General features: G+C 43.4%; 1 protein-coding gene across 3 annotated transcripts in view; it reads left to right on the top strand.

Annotated features, from left to right (window-relative positions):
• MGAT4C (MGAT4 family member C) overlaps window positions 1-27,986 on the top strand; it is a 235,212-nt gene that overhangs the window by 191,785 nt on the left and 15,441 nt on the right. For 2 of the 3 annotated variants that reach the window (XM_075342430.1, XM_075342431.1), the window contains one exon: window positions 19,253-19,402. In XM_075342430.1, the coding sequence (XP_075198545.1) occupies window positions 19,253-19,402 (150 nt within the window). Of the gene's footprint in view, window positions 1-15,580; window positions 15,601-19,252; window positions 19,403-27,986 lie in introns of all 3 variants that reach the window. The other variant, XM_075342429.1, reaches the window with a different exon arrangement.

Raw genomic sequence — 27,986 nt, 5'->3', positions numbered from 1 at the left:
CCTTAATACCTTCATCTAAATCATTGATAAAAATGTTAAACAATACGGGGCCCAGGACAGAGGACTGTCGTATCCCACTTGAAACAGTCTTCTAACTGGATGTGCAGCCATTTATGACCACTCTTTCACTCCGGTCACTAAGCCAGTTACAAATCCATCTAACAGTTGCCTTGTCCATTCCACACTTGGTCATTTTTTCAATAAGGATTGTATGAGATACTTTGTCAAATGCTGAAGTCAAGATATACTATATCTACTGCATTTCCCTAATCCACCCAGTCAGTGATTTTGTCATAGAAGGAAATTAAGTTAGTCTGACAAGACTTATTAGTTACAAACCCATGCTGGCTCTGGTTAATCACTTCATTCTCATCCAGGTACTTGCATAAATGTTGTTTAATAATTTGTTCAAAGATCTTTCCTGGTATGGAAGTCAGGTTCACAGGCCTGTAGTTCCCTGGGTCCACCTTCTTCCCCTTCTTGAAGATAGGGACAACATTTGCTCTTCTCCAGTCTTCTGGAACTTCTCCTGTTCTCTAAGAATTTTCAAAAATTATGAGAGTAATTCTAATATCTTCTCTGCTACCTGGGGACTTGAATTCATTAATGTTAGCTAAGTATTCCCTATTTATCTCTTTGTTTATTGATGGCCTGTATTCTTCTAATCCTACAATAGAACCGTGAAGATCAGTTGATTTTATTTTTTCAGAGAAAACAGATGCAAAATAACAATTTAAAAGTTCTGCCTTCTCAACTTCATTTTTTACAACTTCACCATTCTCATCCTGTAAAATTCCTATAACATCTTTGACTTTTCTTTTATTTTTGACATAACTCCAAAATCCTTTTTTATTTCTTTTGACATCTCTTGCAAACCTTATTTCATTATCAGCTTTGGCTAATCTGATGTGTGCCCTGCAGGTTTTGCAGACTGTGCTATATTCTTCTTTAGATATGCCTCCCTCTTTCCATTTAATAAACATTTCTTTCTTCCTTTTTAGCATCTGTTTAAGTTATGTGTTCATCCAACCTGATTTCCTTAAATGTTTCTTATTATTCCCTCTTTTAGGGATTGTTAACGATTGTGCTTTGAGAATCTCATTTTTCAAGATGTCCCATCCTTCCTGGACATTTCTGTCCTTAATGACATACGGCCATTGAATCCCTGCTATTCTCTTTTTGAGTCCCTTAAAATCTGCCTTTCTGAACTCCAGCCCTGAAGTCTGAGTTTTCACTGGTCTTCCTCCTCTAGTTATCCAAAACTCTATGATAGCATGGTCACTGCTTTTTCACTGGTAGAGGAACATTTCACGGGTAGAGGGAAGAATGGATTCAATGAAATTTTTAAAAAATTCCTGATGCAAACACAAAGACATCTATAAAAGGGCTAAAGTTGAAAAGTAGATGGCTTCCACAAATGGATAATAATCCAAAACACACGTCAAACTCCACAATAGACTACATGAAAAGATGCAAGCTGAAGGTTTTACAATGGTCCTCACAGTCCGCTGATCTGAACAACCTTGAAATTCTGTTGCTAGACCTGAAAAGAGTAGTGCAAGCAAGATGACCCAGGAATCTCACAAACCTGGAAGATTTTTCTAAGGAAGAATGGATGAAAATCACTCAAACAAGAATTAAAAGACTCTTAGCTGGCTACTAGAGATGAGTGGAAATTAGGTTAGGCGGGGTCAGCTAAACTTTAAATTAAGTTTAATTGGGGGCCTGAACTTCTCCTGAACCCCAGTGGAAGTCACTAATTGGACAGTTCGGGTGTCTGCCAGGCATAAACAGATAACTTCCGGGGGGCTAATGAGCAGGGTTTTTCCATTTTTTTTTGGAGGGGTGCACACTACATCCAATCATGCTGATGTTACCATCAGTGCAAGCTGTTATAACATGAAACACAAGGCTTTTCAAAATACCTTCTGTTGTCAATTCTGCCTGTGAGCAGCACTATTGCTGTCTACTCATTCCTATCATGTGACCCCGGCTGCAGTGACCTCTGGTGTCCAGTGATGTTACATTAACATGCAAAATTGGAAGTTGACTTGGCATTACTGAGGCGGGACCCAGTCTCCATGAGTGATTGGGCTGTGGGCGGAGTTTCACAGACTGTCACAGCCCATCTTCTTGCGTGCTCTCTCCTTCACTGCAGATTGCCAGGAAGAGCGAAGCTGGGCTGTGTGGTGAAACTCTGCCCACGGTCCAGTCACTCATGGAGACTTGATCCCGCCTCGGTGATGCCGGCTCTACTTCCAGTTCGAAAGTTGATGTGACATCACTGGACATCAGATGTCACTGCAGCCCGGGTCACTTGATGGGAAAGAGCAGACAGCAATAGCGCTGCTCCCAGGCAGAATTTACAGCAACAGGTGTTTAGAAAAAGCCTTCTGCTTCAGGTTTACATTGATGTGGCCACTATGCTTTGTAGTGGACCACCTCTTTAATATCCCCATATATTTGTATAAATGTAATACGAGTTGTAACTACTGTATTTACAACAAAGCTAAAATGTTACAACACTATTAATAGTAAAGTCACAGACATCATGTGGCCCATATTTATGTTACAAACACATAAAATGGATGCCTAATTCAAACAAAGAAATGTTGCAGTTATAACCCATATTGTATTACAGTCTGATGCATGGATCATAAGGTATTCTTGTATTATAAATTGCAGCAATAAAACACTTGGGGTCAATCAAGTACCTTGTGAAACTGTCAGCAGAATTTAGGTCACTGCTTACAGCAGACGGATTTCTGCCCATGGCAAAACAGGCAGGGGATGCTGTCAAACAATTTGTGTTTGCTTATAAGCTGCAGTAAATCCACAGGGAATTTGAATTCCCTGCGGCCCTGCTATTTTGTATGATTGCTCTTGTATGTAGAGGGACAGCTCTGGTGGTAGAAGTTCATTAGGATATTGCTAAGTGGACCATTTCCTAAAATGATATTGTATTTTTTATGTCTATTATTTTTTTTTTTAAAACAATAATAATAAGCTAGACGGAAAACAATGAAAGATTTGAAATTACTAAATAATGTGTCATTTTATTTAAACTATATATTTCTCTTTCAACAATTCATCCTAACGGATAATTGAATCAGAAAATGTATCTGCCCAAACTATTTGCCTTTAGGTTAAAAACTAAGATAGCCGTAGGGAGCTAATTAGCCTATTGTTTTTTCATGAAGGGTTAAATAGCTTTTGCCCCCTATTCATAATAGAAAGATAGCATATTTTGCTGTCTAAACACCAGGTATTGAAATTATGTGCAGGATATAAAAGAATATCTACATGATACTTCTGGCCATCCTCCCTGGCCACAAATTAATATATCAGTGTGAAGAGCTGTACCCTTAGAAAATACATGATCAAAACTTGAGTATTTGAGTGCTTATTAAAGGTACCATCACACATAACGAGATCGCTAGCGAGATCACTGCTGAGTCACGCAGTACCGATCCCGTTAGTGATCTCGTTATGTGTGACATCTACCAGCGATCAGGCCCTGCTGTGAGATCTCTAGTCGTTGCCCAGGCCATTTTCTTCAAAGGCGATGTCCTGCTGGGCAGGACACATTGCTGTGTTTGACACTGTGTGACAGGGTCACAGTGACTGCTGAGATCGTTATACAGGTTGCTACTGTGACCTGTATTGTTCCTGCATCGTTGGTAAGGTCTGACTGTGTGACATCTCACCAGCGACTAAGCAGCGATCCCTATCAGGTCGCATCGTTTTCGGGATTACTGGTAAGTCGTTGTGTGTGACTGGACCTTTACACATGTCAGTTAAAAAGGTACAACAAATCGGTGAATAAAGGGATTAACACTTCAGATAAGTGAAAAGATTCTATACTCATCGACTACAAAACACATTTTTAAAAATTCTCAATTTGTTTCAGATGAATTGTATAAACTGCAGAAAATATAAAACAGAGGAGGATCACATAAGCTCTGCCACACACACACACATGCTTCCCCACAGTACTGTGCACTCACCCAAACCTGTAATACAGCCAATCAGGAGGAACTATACGTCAGAGGTCACTACTGAATCATAGCCACTATAAAAGCCCAAGTAGGAGATGCTGCTGCCAATTTATAAATTAGAAGAGAGGACCTCAGAGCGGACAGAAAAGCATAATACGTATTGTGGGGGTTTAGTGTGAAAAGAGAATAGATTTAATTACAAGAAGTAGAGGGTGAGAGAGATAGGAGTCACTGACATTGTGTTAGAAGAGGAGCTGCTGCTGTCAGTCCTGCAAGTCATTCAATTATTCTGCTCATACATGGTACTAAGTTTTTGAATCTCTCTAGTGTCAGATTTTGCTACACTAAAAATATTAGCCTTTAAATACCCCATGACTTAGTTCAGTTTTTGATAATTTAATGAAGCACTGCACTCATTTTTTTTTTTTTTTTTTGCACCTGTATAGTGTTTTCTTTGTTGCACCCGATATTGCTGTAATTTTTGCATAAATTGCCTAGAACTTATAGACAACACCACCCTTTATATTAGTTGAGTCTTTGAGCATTTAACCTCTAAACCCTGGGCGATTTTCCGTTTTTCCATTTTTTTTTTTTGCTCCCCTTCTTCCGAGAGACGTAACTTTTCTATTCCTCCGTCAATCTTGCCATATAAAGGCTTATCTTTTTGCAGGATAAGTTGTACTTTTAAATAAAACTATGATTTTTAACATACAGTGTACCAGAAAATGGCATAAAAATTCCAAGTGCAGAAACATTTAAAAAAAAGTACAATTGCCCGATAGTTTTTGGGTTATTTTCTTCAGCATGTTCCCTATATGGTAAAACTGATGTGTCTATGTAATGCCTCAGTTTGGTACGAGTTTGTAGACACCAAACATGTATAGGCTTACCTTTTAGCTAAGGAGTTAAAAAAATTCAGAAGCCTGTCCAAAAAAGTGGCACACTTTTAGAGCCATTGTTCTCATTTTTTGGGATGTGGGGCTCAGTAATGGCTTATTTTTTGCATCTTTCTTAAGCTAAAATTTTTAATGGTACCATTTTTGCACAGATGCTATGTTTTGATTGCATGTTATTGCATTTTGCGCAAAATTTTCGGCAACCAAAAAGCCATAATTTTGACATTTGGAATTTTTTTCCACTACACTGTTCACCGATCAGATTTATTGGTTTTGTATTTGATAGATCGGGCATTTCTGAATGCGGTGATACCAAATATGTGTATATTTTAAAATTCTTTAAGCCTTTAATTTTCAATGGGGGTAATGAGGGGGGATTTGAACTATTGTTTTTTTTTAATATTTTAAAACTTTTCTTTTACTTTTTTTCATTTTACTAGTCCCCCTAGGGGGAAGTAAGGATTACAGCTGAGCGATGTTCGAGTCGAACGGTTTGCCAATTTCATGTTCGAGTGATTTTGGAGGGTGTTCGAGTCGTTCGACGAACTCATATGATTTGCTTAAAGTTCGGCAGTTCGAGTTACATTCAAGAACGGTTCGATCACCAAAAGCGTGGCTTTTCACAGTAAGTATGTGCGCACGTTGCATATCTGCATGCGTCCTGCATCCCCAGCACAATCCCTCTCTCTTTCCTACTCACTGATCATGGGCGCATCGCTGCACGGCTGTCACAAATCTCCGGCGGCTTTTCCTCTTTTGAAAATGGCTGCCGCTTCATTATTCAATCAGGTATTCCATGCCTTCCCCGCCCACCAGTGACCATGATTGGTTGCAGTCAGACACGCCCTCACGATGAGTGACAGCTGTCTCACTGCAACCAATCACAGCCGCTGGTGGGCGGGTCTATATCGTGCAGTAAAATAAATAAATAAATAATTAAAAAAAAAAAAAGATGCGGTTCCCCCCAATTTTGATACCAGCCAGGATAAAGCCACACGGCTGAAGGCTGGTATTGTCAGGATGGAGAGCGCCACGTTATGGGGAGACCCCCACCCTAACAATATCACCCAGCAGCCGCCCGGAATTGCCACATCCATTAAATGCGGCAGTCCCGGGACTCTACCCGGCTCATCCCGAATTGCCCTGGTGCGGTGGCAATCGAGCTAATAACAGGGTTAATCATGACAAGCGTCTCCCCGAGACACCTTCCATGATTAAACTGTAAGTGAAAGTAAAGAAACACACACAGCGAAAAATCCTTCATTTGGAATAAAAGACAGAAAAAAACTCATTTACCTCTTATTAATCACCAAACAACAATCCAGGTCCGAAGTAATCCACACGACATTGTCAGCTCTGCTACATGAAGATGATAGGAAGTCCCGTAGAACACGAGCAATCTGAGTCCTCTCCACCCAGCACCTAAAGTGAGCCGCGCTGGCACCAGAGACTTCACTCTGCAATGCTGAGGTCAAGATAACCAAATCTTCCTATGTTTCTCATTAGAGGCAGTGGCTCAATGGTTAGAGCTAGCCAGGTACAACTAGGCAGCCGGGGATTGGAATCCGCAGCACAGGTTGGCCCGAGCTTTCTGTGCCCCTCTGCTGTGAATTGCACTCCGCAGCCGCCCCAGAAAATGGCACTTTCATAGAAGTGCCATCATCTGGCGCTGTATCCAACTTTTCCAGCAGCCCTGAAGCCGGGTGGCTTGCTGGGTAATAAGGGATTAATACTAGCTTTGTTTTACTAGCTAGTATTAAGCTAGAGATTCATAATGTCAGGCAAGTTTGAACCGGCCATTAAGAATCTCCAATAAAGGGTTAAAAAAAAGACACGACACAGAAAAAAAATACTTTACTAGAAATAAATACACAGACATTCTTAGAGACTCCATGTTTATTACTCCCTCTCATCTCTCCAGGATCCTGGTCTTCTGTCCTCTTTCTCCTTCAAGCCATGCAGCTCTGCTACATCAGACAGCACTGCATGGGAGGAAGACGCTGCTGCTTCCTGTGCAGTCTAATTACTCAGTGAGAGTGAGCAGAGGCTGCGGGCTGTAAGCGTTGACATCACCGCTGCAACCGTTGCTAAAGTAATCTTCTGACAGACGGTTACTATAGCAACGGTGCTCCGATCACGTGATTCCCGGTGCCACAATTCACCAGCTGTGGCAGACATTCCTTGCATGTGGGCTGACTCTGTAAAGAGCGCCCACATGCAGGAACGGGCAAGCCAACCATGTGCCAGAGCATGTCACCGGTACACAGAGATGCACAAATGAGATGCACTGGCAGGAGCTAGCATGACGTCTAGCCATGTGACCAGTCTGTAGCCAATGAGATAATACACACGTGACTGGTCACATGCTATTTTGACGTCACGGAAGGTCCTATCATCAGTGCTGGTTACCGTGAGGACTCAGCGAATATCGGAAGGAAAAGCGGTGGGAGACAGAGTGCAGGACGCGTCGCGGGGACCTGTAAGTGTTATGGCAATGTTAATTAACTGTATGTGTACATGTATAGTGTGTTTTTATGTGTTTGTGTTTGCCTGCCATTGTTTTCAATGGGATTCTAAGGGGTTCATCGAACGTTCGCCGAACGTTCACCGAATGGAGCCTACGTTCGATGAACCGAACTCGAACTCTAGGTGGGGGGCTCATCTCTAGTAAGGATCAGCAGTCTGATAGCTCATTCATTTCTTCTGATCAAGCTGCACAGCTCAGACAATGAGAAATGCTGCTCTCTTCTTACAGCCAGCGCTCTGCCGGCTATAACAGGAAGTGAGTCCTAATAGCAACCATCGTCTCCCCCTGATTACATCACAGGGCTTCTGATGATGGCGGGTAAGTGCGCGTCACCTGCTGTGGTCATTTACATCGCACTGTCATATGTTGACAGCGCGATCTAAGACTTTTACAGGTGCAGGTGGAACATGGATCCATCTGTGCCTGATAGCTGCACGTGATTACCCCGACATAAACCATGACATACCCAGTACGTCTTATGTTGTAAAGAGTTTAATAACTTGTTCAAGCTATGTGGTACCTTATTTAAAAAGGTCTGGTAAAAGATTAATTTGTAAAGGAAAAAAGTATTGGGAAAGGAAATACCAATACCACATTATCAGCCAGTAAATATGCTGGAGGCGATATAGTGCAAGAAGCCGTAGTAGCTCTGTCAGACCAAATATCCAGCCAGATTTAGAAGATATAAACCATAGTGCAGTGGATTATTAAACAGATTGCTTGTTATCACTGGTTAACATCATGTTACCTGTTGTCATATACTGTATGTTGATGTCACTTTGACATTACTAATGCTGTCTTTGCTTCAAAGAAATTGCATACAGTCCTACAGGGCCTCAGAGTGTCTTAGGCTAAGAAGAGATAAAATATTTTTTAAAAAATGTTTTCTCTCTACTGGCTAACACAGTACAAAGATATATTTTATCTGTATCATTAGGCTAAGAATGCACTTTGCGCTCACCTATTTGCATTTTTAAATGCACGTTTTAGGCTTAATTGATTTGACCAAAGTTGCCTTTTTCAGAAATTTAGCGCTGAAAACGCATGCGTATTTACCGCATTTTAGATGCGTTTTCAGCGCTTTTTGCATGCTTTTTCACCTGCGTTTTGACAAATGCGTTTTGAACATCATGACACTGCTTAATAAAGTTTAAACAGTCAAACACAATGAAAAAAGAGAAAAAAAAAAGGATCAAATCTATAGTAATGGGAAAAATAATGAAAATAGATATATTTCATAAAATTATAGCGGTAATATACATTTTATCGCTAAAATAGCAATAAATGCATATTTTTCTTAAATTTAATTGTCGGACTATGTGTGTGTGTGTAAAGAGACATCTCAAATCATTATTTTAATGTCCAAAATGCATGTTTTCTGCACTGAAAAAGCAGGTAAAACGCAGGAATTTGAAGGAATCTTGGTTTTTGCCATTTCTCATTGACTTCAATGTTAGCAAACGGCACCCAAAATGGCAAAAACAACTGACATGCTGCTTCTTTGAACGCATGTTTTTTGCCACAAAATATGCAAATTAAACGCAGCGTTTAGAAACGCAAAGTGCTGTCTGAAAATCAACATTTACCATTGACTTTGCTGTAAAATCAAAACACATGCTTTTTGGCATGAAAAAGGTGCTTCTCAAAACGGACCAAAAAAGCACCTGAAATGCAGGTGGAAACGCAAAGCGCATTCTTACCCTTATACATCTTTTCAGGGCAATATGAGGCTTTCTAGCACTTTTTACTCATGTTGAGTCAACTCGATCAAAGATTTTGTAAATTTTTCTGCCAAATTAATTGAACCAAACTTATAATGAGTTTGTTCATATCTGCTGAAAACCTTTTCATTGCCTGCAATATAAAAGTTATGATAATGTTTGTTTCATATTTAGGAATCTAAAATTCTAAAACTTATTTTTTAACATACAAAAAAGCTATCTTTCAGAAATGTATATCCACAAGTTTCACAGAAGTCCATAGAAGGGTGGTTGGCACGGTGGCTCAGTGGTTAGCACTGCAGCCTTGCAGCGCTGGGGGGCCTGGGTTCATATCCCACCAAGGACAACATCTGCAAGGAGTTTGTATGTTCTTCCTGTGTTTTTATGGGTTTTCTCCTGCTGCTTGGGTTTGCTCCCACTCCAAAGACATACAGATAGGGGATTTATATTGTGAGCTCTAATGGGGACAGTGATGATGATGTAGTATGTAAAGCGCTGCAGAATATGTTAGCGCTATATAAAGATTATTATAGAAGCTTTCATTATTCCTTCAAGCTAGAATAGCATCTGAGCTGTAGTACCACAAAGCAGCCACTATTAAAAAGTGTGACGGAGGCATGTCCTATTCTATACCCTGTTACCATCCATCCACTGTCATAGTTGGTAGTAGCCGAATGGTAGAGATGTTAGACACCCACCATTTAGCTTTTGATGACCTGTCCCATAAATAGGTCATCCATAACATAATATTGAAAAACTCCTTAAGTACTGTATGTTAAAAAAAATACTGAATAAATAATTTACTGGCCCTCTTTGAAGTAACATTCCTACCTTCACGAGGATTATCCACTGCCCCTCCTCATGCACCAAATAAGAACATGTCTGGGAATTCTGATTAATTACAATACTAAACTGCTGACACAACACTAGCAAATACTAGACTTTGACTTTCCACTTTTTAGTTTTTACATAATGGATATTTATTACTTAGCAAATCAATTTGTAAGACCCTGGTCCAGAGGCCTAGTCATAATTCTGTGGCCCTAGACGGGAGCCCAGCAAACATCTCCTACCTGCCCTCATCCTTGGATCTTCTTTTGATTAGTGACCTTGGTGTGAGTTCATCAATTAAAACTACAAAATTGGCGGCCATACCAAGGAAACCAGAGAAGTATGAAGTGTAGCAAGACGGTGGTCATCATAACCTAATAGTAAACTGACAAATAAGACAACATAGAAGATTTTTATTGGATCATTTGGATTGATATATCCGGGAAAATTAATACATTCTATTTTGGTAACAACAGTTATTAACCCTGGTGAAGCTGGGTAGTACAGCTAGTATACATATATATATATATATATATATATATATATATATATATATATATATATATATATATATAATAGTCATACATGTAAAATGCTAAAAAGCAGTTAAGACAGTACATAGAGATATAATAGAGCACTTACGTATCAGAGGAAAATGTAAAGAAGTAATTTTTTTTGTCTTACATATAATTCATGAAGTGAAAAGACCGTTAATTAAACAGGAAATGAATAAATACTACAATATGATATACAGAATGTACAGTATCAGATAATAGGGCTGACACGTTAAATAGCCCAACTTGCAGAAAAAAAAGGTCTTAGATTAAGTACAACCAGTGTAAGCGACGGTGGTTAGAAAAAAAAAAAAACAAGTGGGCATGATTTAAAAAGTGATTTTAAGTACATCCCAAAATGTTATGTGTTCACAATGCTACATAACAGGGATAAAAGAATTTAAATATCCCAAGTTTTATATGGAACCCTGTATTAGATGGATCCTAATGTACACCTCAGTGCTTTATTTTATTCCTTTGTAATGTCTTCACCACTTTCTAACATTTTACATGTATGATTTTTATTTTTTTTAATTGAGTGACTAGTGATGGGCAAGCACTAAAATGCTCAAATGCTCGTTCCTCGAATTTAAACTGGTCAGACGAGAGTAACAAGCATTTTGGAAAGTCAATGAATTGGCCTGAATTGGGTCTTTGCCCCCAAACTCCCAGCCATCAATAGAGCATTTCCTGCAGGAAGAAGGGTGTGTTTTGTTATTTTTTTTTGGCACAATAACTCCAGGAACGGAACGTTGATTTATCCCCCTGGGAGAGTCATTCAGAGACTTTGAATTGCTCTCCCTGGGGTGCCTGCACACATCATCGCCACATTTTTGATAACCAGCCAAGGTAAATCAGACAGCTACAGGCTTGTGTTTTTAGGCTCGGAGAAGGCAATATTCATGGCTTTTCCCACCCTGACAATACCAGCCCCCCGCTGTCAGTTTTAACTTGAAGAGTTAATTAAAAAAAAAAACCTGGACCCTACATCTTAAATAAATAATTGAAAAAACCATTGTGGGGTCCCCTATTTTTATAACTAGAAAAGCAAACTAGACAGCTGTGGGCTGGTATTATCAGGGTGGGAAGGGTCATCGTTATTTGGCCCTTCCCAGCCTAAAAATATCAGCCTGCAGCTGCCCCAAAAAGGGCGCATCCATTAGATGCACCAATTATGGTGCCTTACCAAACTCTACCAGATTGCCCAGGGGTGGTGGCAATCACCATTTGAGGTGATCAGTTTTTGAGGTTGAAGTCAGCTGTGTAATGTTCACTGGCAACAAGCCCAGGGGTTAAAAAAGGAAAGGTGTTTATAAGACACCCCATTACTAGCCCCTTTAAGTGTAAAATTAGAAAAACACAGACACAATAAAAAAAAATTACTTTATAAAACACTCCGCAATGATCCTTAATTTATTTAAAAAACATGAAGATCCAAAGTAGTCCACAAAAAATGAAGTCCAATATTGGAAATCTGAAAGACATAAAGAAAGAGAGGTTAAAAAGATAAAAAGAAGACACAGTCCCTTTCTTGCCAATTTATTACTCAACCCAAAAAACAGCCCTGCTGTTCCGATGTAATTCAATGCAAAGAGTGATCAGCAGTGCTGATCCGCAGCTCTGGTGAGAGTTATAATTAGTAACTAACAAATCTTGATAGCTGTTTTTTACTGTAACCATTCATTTGAGCACTGTGCTCTCTCTACCATTTCACTGGTTTCCCTGCCCTCCCCAGCACTTAATAATAATAGAAAAAACAATAACTGTTTGGTCTTCGAACAATAAATTTGAACCCAGTCTTCCCTGAGATGTCCGTTTTCTAGTTTGAAACATAGACACTAGGTGACCGATATGAATGCTGAACTTTATCATTCAGGTTCACTCATCACTAATAATTAATAAATAGATCATTTAAAAAACGGCATGGGGTCACCTTTCTTTTTCAGAACTAGCCAAGGTAAAACAGACTGCTGCAGGATAGTATTATCATTCTGGGAAGGCCCATGGTTATTTGACCCTTTCCAGCCTAGAAATATCAGCCCGCAGCAGCCATTAGATGTGCCAATTTTGGTGCTTCATCCCAGCTCTTCAGTGATTGCCCTGGTGGGGTGGCAATCGGGGTAATAGTTTATGGGCTTGATGTCACTGTATAATGTCCGCTGGCATTAAGCCCTCGAGTAAGTAATGTAGAGGCTAGTAATAACGGGTCTAATCAGGTTAAAAAAAAACAACCCAGTTCTGGCCTGAGATTGGGCCCAGATATCTGGCCAGATGCCAGCACCCATATAAGTCTATGGGGACCAGAATCCGGTGACTAAAAATGGAGTAGAAGGGATAAGTGGATAGGAGCAAGCGGGCTGTACTTACCGAAGCTTCGGCAAGGCTGTATGCTGCTTTCAGGCCGCTCACTCAATTACGGGGCCGCTCATTACCTTCATTGCATATCCACTGCTTTCCCCGCACACCGGCATCTGTGATTGGTTTCAGTCAGACGCGCCCCCACCCTGAGTGGCAGCCTGTCAGCTGACTACTTCCAGTCACAGACACTATGTGTGTCTATCGTGGTATAAAAATAAATAAAATATTTAGCGTTTTTTTTAATTATTTATTTAAATATTATTTTACAAAAAAAGTTGCATACGATTCTTCTTATGTTGATACGTAACCAACATAAGTGCATGTCTGGGGGCTGCAGCCTGTAGCTGTATGCTTTATTTGTGCTGGGTATCACAATATGGGGGGACCTTACGCCAATTTATTTATTTGTTTATTTTTACTGTATAGACCAGCAGACAGGGTTTGTGATTGGAAGTATCAGTCACGCTGTCAGTGAGCAAGTGGATGTGTCTGACTGCACCCAATCACAGATGCTGGTGGGCAGGGAAAGCAGTGCTTATGCAATGAAGGTAATGAGTGGCCCCAGAAGGGAATGAGCGGCCGCAGGAGCAGTTACCGCCACGACAGTGACACGGTAAGTACAGCCCGCTTGCTTTAGTACTTTTTTCTTTTTTTAATTTTATTTTTTGTATTACCCAAGTGCCGGATCCTGATCAATATTCAGAATTCCCTGAAAATTTGGGGGCCGGGGCCCGACACTCGGGTAAGTTTGAAATTACTTTTACAGTTTAGGTCTGTCCATCACAAGTAGAGGAGTGTATCAGACACCCCCATTACTAACCCTGTAAGTGTAAAGTAAAAAAAAACACCCACACACAGAAAAAATAGTTTAATTGATAAAGACCCCCCTACACTCTATTGCTCACTAAATTATTAATTTAAAAAAAGTCCTCAAAGTTCCAATGTAATCTGATGGTGTCATTAGCCACAATGTCCATCAAATCCAATAGAGCCTTGTTCTCAGAACGCTCATGAGAAATTCCATGCCTGCTGCTGCATGGAAGTTATTTAAACCTAGGGAATCTTATTTTAAGAACGAGGCTACATAGGTCACTCGCAATCAGTGATACGCACAGACTTTCTCACACTCATGCTGACTGCGAGTCACCTATGGAGCCTCATTCTGAAACGAGGGTTGGAGTAACTAATAGTCAGCACCAGACACTGAATTTCTCATGAGCGTTAGAAATTTTGTGCCTGCCGCTGACCACGAATGACCTATGAAGCCCCCTTCTGGGAATTAGACTCCATAACGTTCGATGGACGTCATGGGACATTATACCATTGGATTATGCCAGAACTTCATGGATTTTTTTTAGTTAATAAACTGGTGAATGGAGTGTGCGGGAATTCAAATAAACTATAATATTATATATTTTTGTTTTTTTAAATTTACACTTACCGAGTTAGTAATGGGAGTGTCTGATAGACTCTGGTCCATTACTAACCCCTGGGCTCGATGTCAGCTGTAATACACAGCTGATATCAACCCCAAAAATATTACCCTGATTGCCACCACATCAGGGCTATCGGAAAGAGGCGGGTTGAAGCACCATAATTGGCTAATTTATTATATGGGCCACTTCTGGGGCAGCTTCAGGCTGATACTTTGAGGCTGGGAAGGGCCAAATAACCATGGGCCTTCCTAGCCAGATAATACCTGCCCAAAGCTGTCTATTTTAGCTTGGCTTGTTATCAAACACGTGGGGCCACATTGTTTTTTTAAAATACGCATCTATTTTTTAGTTAAACAAGGCTAAAACACCCTTTTTGCGACCCATGAAAGGCAGTAATGGGTAATGTACTAATGTACAATATGTAGGGGGAGGACTTATGTTGTTTTTGTCAACTTCCAGAGGACAGTGTGTGCTGAGCATCGCATCACGGGGTCCTATGTAGACCCAATGATGTGATTCATCCAGCCAATCACAGTCATTCCAGTACTCAACATGTCTGTAATGGCTGAGGAAGTTCCCACAGCCACAAAACTTGTTGATTAGCTGTGCTGCAATCTTTCAGCAACCTTTTTTCAGCAAATGAACGGCATCCAAACTCAACCACAGACATCCGTAAGAAGCTCAAGCAACTGACTCTAGGTTTTGCAGTTTAGGTTTGCTTATCTCTATTCAATGAAAAAGTGTCCCCATTTTGGTGGTTTGAAAAATATTTGGAGACTGTTCATCGATTCATTATGGTTGTGTTTGACGTGTCAGAAATATGTCTTCTGATTCTATTTTTGAGTGGTCCCACTGTGCATCAAACATATTATATGCGACTGATAGTACATTTGATTACGTAAAGACCTCTGAGGGGTTGCAGTTCATAAAACTGTGGATATTAAAAGTTTAATTCCTAATAACTGAAGTAAAGTTAACACTTTGAGAGAAAGCAATTCATTTGGAAAAGGTTTAAAAGGTTTTGTATATTTAATGAAAAGACGAGGCAATAGTATTGTACCTGAGGTGGGTGCTTTTTTAGCCACATATCTAACATCAGCTGATTTGATTACTCGTGATAGTTTTGGATCTTGATTTAACAGGGATATATATTTTTTTATAATGGAAACAATGCTGTGGTATTTAAATCTAGTAGCAGTCCGTTATGAACCATTACTGCATTGTACACTACTCGTAATCTGGGCACTTTTGTATTACAGCCTTGATGAGGATGGTGCAGGTAAGTACAAAGAAGCCTGCACGCCAGTGTAAACAGTCTACAGTCCTTGCACACGTGTCACGGTCCCTTCAAAAAGCTGAGTGGCTGGGAGTCAGACCCTCACCTCTCAAATATTCATGGTCATTCTCAAGTATATGTACATTTAAAAAAAAAAAAAAAATGGATAACAACTTTAAACTTAATGTTTAAAGCTTGTTTGCTGGAATATTAACATTTCTAGATAAACAGTAAGGCTTTGTTTTTAAAGCTTGAGTATTCTGCCCTCTAGTGTTTCTAAAATATATTACTCTTTCTATTTTAAACAACATATTTGATTCAAATCCTGAGATTGATAGCATTTTTTTGTGTATATATGGAGAAATCTGTCAATAAATTGGCATGGAAAGGGTAAAAGCCAGCCGGGGGGAGGGGGGGGGGACAACAGCATAGTCAGTCCCTACAGTTCCTAGCCATTTACATTGAGTAAGACATACCTACAACAAACAATAACACATACAGGCTCTGATTCATGCTGCCCAAGGCTCAATGATGATAATGTCATTTACAGTTGCTCCAGGGGCTGTTATAGCAGACCCTGATCACCTGTACAATGTGCACAGAGACAGTATATTTTCCCTATAACTGGGGCTGATGACAAGTATGCAATAATAGAGCATTTATTACATTTTTTCAGTTCAAAAATTGGCATTTTATTTTGTAATTGAAGAGAACACTATAATAATTAATTATGGGATAACCCAGATAAAGAGCAGCTATCACCAATATCTGCTACTCTTTTTATTTTAAAGACAGTTTAGGATTACTGCCATTAATTCAATGATTTATTATTTTCTGATTATAAAATTTAGATTTAGGAACCAATTTTTCTAATTCCAGGAAATTGGAAACCAATTAATAAGGGCTTTTTTTTGCATTCCCTTAGATTAAAGCGGGCTTTACATGCTACGATATTTCTAGCAATTGCTAGCGATATTGTACGCAAAAGCACCCGCCCCCGTCGTGCATGTGATATCGTCACACGCACTTACCTGGTTGGCGTCGTCGCTGTGACTGCCGAATAATCCCTCCCTCAAGGGGAAGGTGCGTTCGGCATCACGGTGATGTCACCATGACGTCACTAAGCGGCCGGCCAATCAAAGCGGAGGGGCAGAGATGAGCGGGACGAACATCCCGCCCACCTCCTTTATTCCTCATTGTGGGCGGGACGCAGGTAAGGTGGGGTTCAAAAACACCTAGAGTAATCACATACTGTATCTTACCATGGGACACCCTGACGCGTTTCGCCAATGCTTTATCCAAGGGTGCTTTTGCTATTTGTACACTTGCATGTGACTATCTACTTTGTGTGTTGCGGCATGTCAGGACTCTTATTCCTTGTTATTATTACTTCATATTCCATTTACTTGGTTATGGCATTACCTATTTATTAATGGCTTGATTCCTGACATTCCCCATCATACTACTAAATATTCATGCATTTTTACAGTCCGTGCAGTGTCACATCTGTTACTTTTGCTATAGACATACTGTCCTGATTTTTTCTTGCCATCCATTTGCTGTACAGGGTGTACAGACTTTGGGTTCAGCTTTTGAGACTTTTCTATTGTATGTTTGGCCAAAGCATTTTGTCAATTTTATTCAGTCGGATGAATTTTTGAAATAAATTCCTGAAAGTAACTTTCAGAGGGTATTTTCTTTACACTTCATCTGACTAGGAGACATATATTTATTACTGCTGGCCACCATGTGATTTCAATCAGAGAAAAAGCTGTCTCCTATCCTCATGTCATTGCATTGCTGTGCATTTTTATCTTGTTTTATATTTATATTTTCTCAATAAAGATATTTTCTATATAAAAGCATTGTAGTTCCTTGTAGGTTATATTTAACACTTTGTAACTTCCCACTTCAGTACTTGAGCAGTCTTTTTAAAAAATGTGTACAGTGATGTGTCTATTTAAATCCTATTGTATGCATTTATATCTCATGTGATTTTTTTGTCCTGAAAGAGAAAAGTATCTGTGAAACGCATTGACTAGTAAAAGTCACAATTCGAACATTCCTCTTCATGTCATTCCTTCATGGCAATGCGGCATGAGGCCTTGTTCACACACTCCGTTTTTACCCATGTTTTTGCTGCAGAAATTTCTTGAGAAAATGGTTGTAATCTTTCTGAAGACATTTCCCAGCAAAACCTATGAAAAAAAAAATTAGCTGTGCGCACACTGCGTTTTTTTCTCAAGAACACTCTTTCTGCAGAATATCTTGAGGAAAAGGAATGAGCATGTCACTTGTTTTCTGCAGGTACCTGCATTTTCTGCCATAGATAATGGTAAAATAAAGCAGGGACCAACCTGCGGAAAAAACGCACCAAAAACGCGGTAAAAACGCATGCGGTTCTCGGTGCGTTATTGGTGCGTTTTTTGAATGCAAGTGCACTAATCTTTCAGATTCTCAAGAAATTTCTTGAGAAAAATCCTTTAGTAGTGTGAACAGAGCCTGAAACCTTTCTTCCACCACCTACAGTTCCATATCAAACATTGGAAAATATGCTAAAATGAAAATTGATCTAGAGAAGAGGGACCTGTTTTGGCACTTTTAGGCCTTTTTTGAATGAAGTATGTTGCAATGCCAGCACTGACATACATTCATATGACAGAATTAAAATTCACTATATAAACAACCTGAAGTGGTGGTGAGTGGTGACAGATTACCTGTTAAGGGTGCTTTACACGCTGCAACACCGCTAGCGATAGCTAGCGATGTCATGCGCGATAGCACCTGCCCCCGTCGTTCATACGACATTTGGTGATTGCTGCCGTAGCGAACATTATCGCTACGGCAGCGTCACACGCACATACCTTTTCAGCGACGTCTCTGTGGCCGCCGAACAATCCCTCCTTCAAGGGGGAGGTGCGTTCAGCGTCATAGCGACATCACTGCGGAGTCACTAAGCGGCCGCCCAATAGCAGAAGAGGGGTGGAGATGAGCGGCCGGAAAATGCCGCCCACCTCCTTCCTTCCTCATTGCTGGTGGACGCAGGTAAGGAGATGTTCGTCGTTCTGGCGCCGTCACACAGAGCGATGTGTCACGCTGCAAGAACGATGAACAACCAGCGGCATGCACTACCAATGATATTATGAAAAGGAGCGACGCGTCAATGATCAACGATTTTTGACGTTTTACGATTGTTGATCGTCGCTCCTAGGTGTCACACGCTGTGATGTCGCTAACGGCGCTGGATTTGTGTCACTAACGACGTGACCCCGACAATATATCGTTAGCGATGTCGCAGCGTGTAAAGCACCCTTTAGAATGAGTAACTACAGGACAGATTAGTGTGGCATAATAAGGAGTCATTGTCAGTTTTTGTATTTGCTGGTTACCTGCTTTGATGCAGTTTTGTAAGCCCAAAATGTATATACAGTACATAAGTGACCAGTTTTATATACCCATCACATAGTACATTTTCTGTAGAATGCCAAGTGTTATAAAATATGTAACATAGTAGTGTATTTTTAAACTAATATATAAAAATAATACATGCATATTGGAAATTAAACTTATCATTGTCATTAATAGTTAGATATTTTACTAGCATAACAAGCGATTCAGCTGAATGACCCACTAAATATGTATTTTCTTTTATTAGGAAATATATGTATTTATTCATACAACGACTGACTCTAAATATCTGGATAAAATGAGATGTTTTCGAAAACGATCAGCACTACCAGTCCTTGGAGTACTAATATTTTGCCTGCTTTTTATGAACTTATACATTGAAGATGGATATGTTGTGGTAAGGAGTAATGCAATTTTTGCTATTTTTATCTTTGTAAGTGTTGTTAACTTGACTGCTTGCAATTCATGTATAAGCATTTCTGGTTATAGTTTTAAAGGGAGTCTATCAACAGGTTTTTGCTATGTAATCTGAAGACAGCCTGCTGTAAGGGTTAATACAAATTTCAGCCATGCGTCTCTTATCACACTCTTTTTCTTTACCTGCAATGCCTGCTTTAGCACCAGTAGCTTATGATTGCTGTGACTAGCTGGTTCCTGCCATGTTGTCCGACTACATCCCCTCCTGTGATTAGCACCTCACTGACTACAGAAATGTACATACAGAGCCTCGTGTGGAAGAGAGCAGCAATTTTAGCTCTGCTGCATGGCTAAATAAAAACAGGGATTGTGTCAGAACCACTGCACCCAGTAATCTAAATGATACTATCACAATTGTTGGGTGTAGCAAGCTTGGCTAGGTGTATTCAGACCTACATGCATCTGATGCACAAAAAAAGATGTACAAAAGGGTGGCACAGGGGACATGTACAGGGGACCCAAAAACAACGTGAGGCCCTGGAATTAGTGAGAGGGGTAGGTGGGCACCTCCTAACCTCACCTGCAACTTTCCCTTCTCTCCTCACCAGTCCCTATACAGTCTCCACAACTGTTGCAGAGCAGGAAACTGAGACCCTATAAAGGCCCTATAGTAACCCTGACTAGGGAGAGTTAGGTGTGGTTCACTAGACCTCACCGCTGCACTACCAACACACCAGGGGAAAAAAGACAAACAGGAGAGAAAATATACAACCGAAAGGATGTAGCCTGAGCAGGAACTAGGCTTGCAGAATCTACCTCAACAGTGGCCAGGACACAAATTAGTTGGTATCTTCAGCAGGGAATGCTGGGATAGCCTGCTATTTGAAGCTGAAGAGTGTGACTACTGAGTAAGTGCAGATGATCATTCAGCAAGGAACTTTTTAGGAAAAGCTGCAGTAGAAAAACTGGCACTGAACCCCTGCAGTTCCAAAATTTAAGTGAAAAGAGACCTATGAGAGTCTCCAGTAAAGGCAGTCACTGGTCTCAACACGCAGGGAGACGACCGTGACAGATACATCTTTAGTAGTGATGAGCGAGTACTAAAAAGCTCGGGTGCTCGAAGCTCGGGCCGAGCCTCCCAAGATACTCGTGTACTCGGCCCGAGCAACGAGCCCAATGTTATCCTATGGGAGACCCGAGTATTTTTGTGAAATGACCACCGGCAGCATGTAGAAACCCTAAAAATGGCACAAAAGTCTCCGAAGAGTGCTCAAATGACATGGCAACAGCATGGGGAAGACCCCTTGAAGCATTTATCACTCAAAAGTCACAGCTGTGAACAATTTAGTCCGCGTTTTACGCCATTTTTACGGACTCACCAGAAAACCTTCCAAAATGTCACCAAAATGAATTTTCATGGCGGAAATGTTAAGGGCACATAACCAATAGTGAGATAGAGCTAATGTATGTTACTTTTTGAGATTACTACATGAAAGATTTTACGTAAAACATTGTGTGGCACTCCGATGTTCCTGAGAAGAGACGTACATAAAGGCCTCTGAGTCTAATGTGCCCATTTTGAGGAACTGAGTCTTTGTAGTATTTTCCTTTGCCAGGGCAGTCCAAAATTGTGAGGTTCACCAATGCCCCTGCATACAGACGTGCATGAGGGCCTGTAAACCTGAAGTGCCCATTGGAAGGAAGTGGGTCTATTGTAGTATAGCCCTTAGGCAGGGCAGGGAAAAATTGGGAGGCTCCACGTTGTCCCTGGATAGAGACGTGCATGAGGGCCTGTAAACCTGAAGTGCCCATTGGAAGGAAGTGGGTCTATTGTAGTATAGCCCTTAGGCAGGGCAGCCAAAAATTGGGAGGCTCCACGTTGTCCCTGGATAGAGACGTGCATGAGGGCCTGTAAACCTGAAGTGCCCATTGGAAGGAAGTGGGTCTATTGTAGTATAGCCCTTAGGCAGGGCAGCCAAAAATTGGGAGGCTCCACGTTGTCCCTGGATAGAGACGTGCATGAGGGCCTGTAAACCTGAAGTGCCCATTGGAAGGAAGTGGGTCTATTGTAGTATAGCCCTTAGGCAGGGCAGCCAAAAATTGGGAGGCTCCACGTTGTCCCTGGATAGAGACCTGTTAGGTTCTTAGTGCCTCCGTGCTTGCATTTAAAAACCGCACGTGTGTGCCTGTTGGTGGCAGCTTTCCGCTGCACTAGTGTGCGTTTTGCAAAAACTTGGATATAACGCACAAGTCTAGTGAATACACATCAGCACAGCATTGCAAAATGCGCAAGGGCGTTGTCAACGAACAAGGAAGTGGACGTGATGGTGGTGCAGGCAGAGACCGAGGTCGTGTGCAAGCTCTAATTTCGCCACAACAAAGGGCCACATCTACTCGCTCGCACGTCCTGTCCCAAATTCTTGGGGACCGCAGCAGTACACCGCTCTTGAACCAAGACCAGTGTCAACAGGTTGTTAGTTGGATAGCGGATAATGCTTCCAGTCAGATTGGCACCACCACAAACACTCTGTATTCCACACGGTCAAGTGTCAGTAGCCGTGATACTGCACCGCACATTTCAGAACCTGATCCTCCTTCCTACCACAAGGCTGAGTACACGTCCTCGGACATTAATGATCCCACACTTGGACACTCGGAAGAGCTGTTCACGTTTCAATTCGCACATTCTGGCCTCTCGCCAGCTCATGTTGAAGTGGGTCATGAGGAGATCGTATGTACAGATGCCCAAATATTTGAGCAGCCACGTTCTCACGAAGTTGGCAACGTGTCTCAACAAGGGGTGGACGATGATGAGACACAATTGTCAGGAAGTCAGGAGGAGGAGCAGGGTGCGGAAGAGGAAGACGACGTGGTGGATGATCCAGTGACTGACCCAACCTGGCAGGAGGATATGCAGAGCGAGGACAGCAGTGCACAGGGGGAGGGAGGCGTAGCATCCCAACAGGCAGTAAGAAGCACAATTATATAACGCACAAGTCTAGTGAATACACGTCAGCACAGCATTGCAAAATGCGCAAGGGCGTTGGCAAAAAACAAGAAAGTGGACGTGATGGTGGTACAGGCAGAGGCCGAGGTCGTGGGCAAGCTCTAATTTCGCCACAACAGAGGGCCACATCTAGTCGCTCGCACGTCCTGTCCCAAATTCTTGGGGACCGCAGCAGTACACCGCTCTTGAACCAAGACCAGTGTCAACAGGTTGTTAGTTGGATAGCGGATAATGCTTCCAGTCAGATTGGCACCACCACAAACACTCTGTCTTCCACACGGTCAAGTGTCAGTAGCCGTGATACTGCACCGCACATTTCAGAACCTGATCCTCCTTCCTACCACCAGGCCGAGTACACGTCCACGGACATTACTGATCCCACACTTGGACACTCGGAAGAGCTGTTCGTTCACGTTTCCATTCACACATTCTGGCCTCTCGCCAGCTCCTGTTGAAGTGGGCCATGACGAGATTGTATGTACAGATGCCCAAATATTTGAGCAGCCACGTTCTCACAAAGTTGGCAACGTGTCTCAACAAGGGGTGGACGATGATGACACACAATTGTCAGGAAGTCAGGAGGAGGAGCAGGGTGCGGAAGAGGAAGACGACGTGGTGGATGATCCAGTAACTGACCCAACCTGGCAGGAGGATATGCAGAGCGAGGACAGCAGTGCACAGGGGGAGGAAGGCGTAGCATCCCAACAGGCAGTAAGAAGCAGGGTGGTGGCCCCAGGCAGACGTCAGGCAACTGTTCCCCGGAACAACACGACACAAGGTGCCTGTACAAATGTTAGGTCTTCCCGAGTCTGGCAGTTTTTTAAGTTGGCTCCAGATGATTCTAAAAAGGCCATTTGCAACACCTGCCGTGCCAGCATCAGCAGGGGTACCAAAACTAGCAGCCTGACCACCACCAGCATGATCAGGCACATGTCAGCCAAGCACCCGACTTTGTGGGATGTACAACAGAGTCGAGGAGCAGTGCTTGCTGATGTCACTGCTTCGTCTTCGCTTGTTGTGCATGCGAGCCAATCCCCTGTCCATGCTGCCCGAGAACAAGCCTCCTCCGGCCCTGCACCTGCAGTTGCCCACGCAGAAATAACACCATCATCAAGCACGTCCTTGTCCCAGCGCAGCGTTCAGTTATCCATTCAGCAAACCTTTGAACGCAGGCGCAAATACACTGCCAACGACCCACATGCCACACTTCTAAATGCTAACATTTCGCGACTGCTTGCGCTGGAAATGTTGCCTTTTAGGCTGGTTGAGACAGAAGCATTCCGCGACCTGATGGTGGCAGTTGTCCCACATTACTCGGTCCCCAGCCGCCACAATTTCTCCCGGTGTGCCGTCCCCGCATTGCATAACCACGTGTCACAAAACATCACACGTGCCCTGAACAACGCTGTTTCAGCCAAAGTCCACCTAACCACAGACACGTGGACAAGTGCATGTGGGCAAGGCCGCTACATCTCGTTGACGTCACACTGGGTTAATATTGTGGAAGCTGGGACCCAGTCTGAGCGAGGGACGGAACACGTCCTTCACACACCAAGTTTTGCAGGCCCTACCTCAGTCAGGGTTTCACCCATACTCTACAGCTCCGGAATGTCATGCTCCTCAGCCTCCTCCTCCTCCTGCGCATCCTCATCCACTTTACCCTACACACCAGTCCCAAGCTGGAAGTGTTGCGGGCGGAGGAGGGGACGCTGCGCTCTCCCACTGCTCGGGTCCGGCTGCCGCTGCTCTACGGCTGCTGCTGCTTGGTGGCTCGAGCGATGGCCGGATCCCGGGGACTCGAGCGGCGCTCATCGCCCGTGAGTGAAAAGGGGTCGTTTGGGTTTTGGGGATATTGTCCGTGACGCCATCCACGGTTGTGGTGATTGTGTGGACACCACCGCTGCTCTGGACGGGGATCCCGGGAGCCTGTGACAGGGAGCAGCTTTGTTGTTATTTCTCCACGCCAAGGGTAGGGGGGTTGGTTGTCCCAGGGCCCGGTGATGGGGTAGAGATGGATGACAGGCGGGTTGCGGGGCCTGATGAGGTGCAAGGTCGCAGGGGCAGCGCTGTGCCGCACGGCACGGAGGTACTCACTCAGCCCAATGATGATGACACAGTTCACGGTAAAACAAGTGGCTGGATGGACGGGTCCCTCGGACGGCTGCGGTTGTTCCTCCCTGCAGGTTAGTGATGACTGTCTCTCCCTGCACCTAAGTTCAGTGTTGGTAGTGATGGTTTCCCACCGGTAACCCGCTCCCCGACCTGGATATGGGCCGGAGGAGCCCCTTTTGCCCACAGGCGCTGGCCCTGGGAGACGGTTGCCCTTGGCGGTGGCGGTGTCTCCCCTTCACGGTTGGACGGTTGCCTTCTATCGTGACTTGGCTGTTTGGAAACCCTGAGGTCCCCTTCACTAACGGATTTGGCAAATTCACGGCGACACCAAGCCTTGCCGGGATCCGAAAGGCCCCTGCCAATGGTGCTGGCTTCTCTTTGTATACCGGTCCGGTACGGCCGGGTCACCACCCGTCCACGGTCCTTACGGCAGACTCCAATCGGCCTCCACTGCAGACGGTCACCACATCCTGCCAACCTTGCTGTCCTGTCCGGGCCACACACCTGGACCAACTTCAGGCTCTTTGCTGTCACTTTTCTCCTCTCTACTACTTTCCTCCTTCAACTTCCTTAGCTTAACTCTCACTGCCTGTGTTTTCCCTCCTCCTTGGTGGGTGGAGACCAACCGCCTGGCTCCACCCCCTGGTGTGGACAACAGGCCCTGGGGAAGGCAACAAGGATTTTGTGTTTTGACTATGATATGCCTGCAGGGAGTGTGGGGTGTGTAAGTGTTGTGCTCTGTGGCCCCTGGCTTGTCCAGGGCGACACAGAAGCACTGCAGCACTGCCTCGGCGAAGCGGCAACAGGCTGTGCTGAAGCTAATCTGCATAGGTGACAAACCCCACAATGCAGAAGAGGTGTGGACAGCTCTGAAACAGCAGGCAGATCATTGGCTCACACCTCTGAACCTAAAGCCAGGAAAGGTCGTGTGTGACAATGGCCGGAACCTGGTGGCGGCTTTGAGGCGAGGCCAACTGACACATGTTCCATGCGTGGCCCATGTGCTCAACCTCGTGGTTCAGCGGTTTCTAAAGTCATACCCAGAGCTGTCTGATCTGCTGGTAAAAGTTCGCCGCCTGTCTGCACATTTTCGAAAGTCACCTACTGCTTCAGCCGGCCTTTCTGGCTTTCAGCGCCATTTGCATCTTCCGGCTCAGAGACTGGTGTGTGATGTCCCCACGCGTTGGAATTTAACTCTGCACATGTTGGTCAGGATATGTGAGCAGAAGAGGGCAGTTGTTGAGTACCTGCATCACCTAAGCCGTAGGGAAATGGGTCAAACTCCACACATAACACCTGAGGAGTGGAGATGGATGTCCGACCTATGTACCATCCGCCAAAACTTTGAGGACTCCACCAAGATGGTGAGCGGCGATGACGACATTATTAGCGTCACCATACCGCTTCTCTGCCTTCTAAAATGGTCTCTGCTCAAAAAACAACCATGATGCATTGCAGGCGGAGCGCGATGAGTTTGAGCAAGAAACAGTAGTGGGTGTGGGTGATAACACACAGCCCAGCCTCGTCTCATCACAACGTGCAGTGGAGGACTATGACGAGGAGGAGGATGAAGACATGGAGCAACTCTCTGGCCAAATTGATGATATGACATGCAGTCATATCCTCGGTTCAGCGTGGCTGGCCAGAGGACAGGGTAGATGATGATGAGGAGGAGGAGGAGGAGGAGGAGGAGGAGGAGGACAGCATGTTCAGTCATCGTGTTGGTCAGGATACTGAAGTGATGGCTGTTAAGAGTCTGGCACACATGGCTGACTTTATGGTAAGCTGCCTGTCTCGTGACCCTCGCGTTAAGAACATCTTGGCCGACAATCATTACTGGTTGGTAACACTGTTAGACCCACGCTACAAGGAGAACTTTATGTCTCTTATTCCCGAGGCGGAGAGGTCAGGAAAAATGCAGCAGTTCCAGAAGGCCATAGTCACGGAAGTAGGCAAAGCATTCCCCTCACAAAACGATAGCGGCATAGGTCAGGAATCAGTGGACAACCAAGGCGTACAGCCGAGAGGGGCACAAGTCCAATCCGCCAGAGGTAGGGGAACAGTCTTTAAGATGTGGGACAGTTTTCTCAGCCCCTCACATACCACAGCCCCTGAGGTGCGGGGTAGTGCCACAAGAAATCCTAAGTTTGCCCAGATGCTCAAGGAGTACCTTGCAGATCAAACAACTGTACTCTGACATTCCTCTGTGCCTTACAATTAATGGGTATCCAAGCTGGACACGTGGCATGAATTGGCTCTCTACGCCTTGGAAGTCCTGGCCTGCCCTGCCGCTAGCGTTTTGTCAGAGCGTGTTTTTAGTGCCGCAGGTGGAATCATTACAGATAAACGCACCTGCCTGTCAACTGTAAATGCTGACAGGCTGACTCTAATCAAGATGAACAAGGGTTGGATTGAGCCAGACTTCACCACACCACCAGCAAATGACAGCGGAATTTAAAGTTTGTAACGGGATTTTGCCATGTACCTCCACTCACCCATGGTAACACACTTCTGGACTTTGGCTAATCGCTGGACTGCTCCTCCTTCTCCTCATGCGCCATCATGATGACCGTTACAAGAGTTAGGCCTTTGTTTCAGGTATACCCCCAGTGGTAAATTTTTTCGCCCATTCTTTCAGAATGGGCATTACAACGACAGGAGACCCGCTCCTTTGCAATGGGAACAATGTTTTGAGGCCCTCATGCACATCTCTATCCAGGGACAATATGGAGCCTGACGCTGCCACCGACAGGCACACACATGCGGTTTTTAAATGCAAGCACGGACGCAATAAGAACCTAACAGGTTTTTAGGAGCGACAATTACTGAGAAGTCTGACACTATCAGACACTGCTGACTGACGTGTATTATTCACTAGACTTGTGCATTATATAATAGTTTGTGAAAAATGCACACAAGTGCACCTGTACGCTGCCACCGACAGGCACACACGTGCGGTTTTTAAATGCAAGCACGGACGCAATAAGAACCTAACAGGTTTTTAGGAGCGACAATTACTGAGAAGTCTGACACTATCAGACACTGCTGACTGACGTGTATTATTCACTAGACTTGTGCGTTATATAATAGTTTGTGAAAAATGCACACAAGTGCACCTGTACGCTGCCACCGACAGGCACACACGTGCGGTTTTTAAATGCAAGCACGGACGCAATAAGAACCTAACAGGTTTTTAGGAGCGACAATTACTGAGAAGTCTGACACTATCAGACACTGCTGACTGACGTGTATTATACACTACACTTGTGCGTTATATAATAGTTTGTGAAAAACGTGCACCTGTACGCTGCCACCGACAGGCACACACGTGCGGTTTTTAAATGCAAGCACGGACGCAATAAGAACCTAACAGGTTTTTAGGAGCGACAATTACTGAGAAGTCTGACACTATCAGACACTGCTGACTGACGTGTATTATTCACTA

Source organism: Anomaloglossus baeobatrachus, chromosome 4 (genome assembly GCF_048569485.1).
Source record: "Anomaloglossus baeobatrachus isolate aAnoBae1 chromosome 4, aAnoBae1.hap1, whole genome shotgun sequence".
Lineage (NCBI taxonomy): Eukaryota > Metazoa > Chordata > Amphibia > Anura > Aromobatidae > Anomaloglossus > Anomaloglossus baeobatrachus.
Note: the sequence above shows the minus strand (reverse complement) of the source record. Positions and strands in the feature narration are given on the sequence as shown.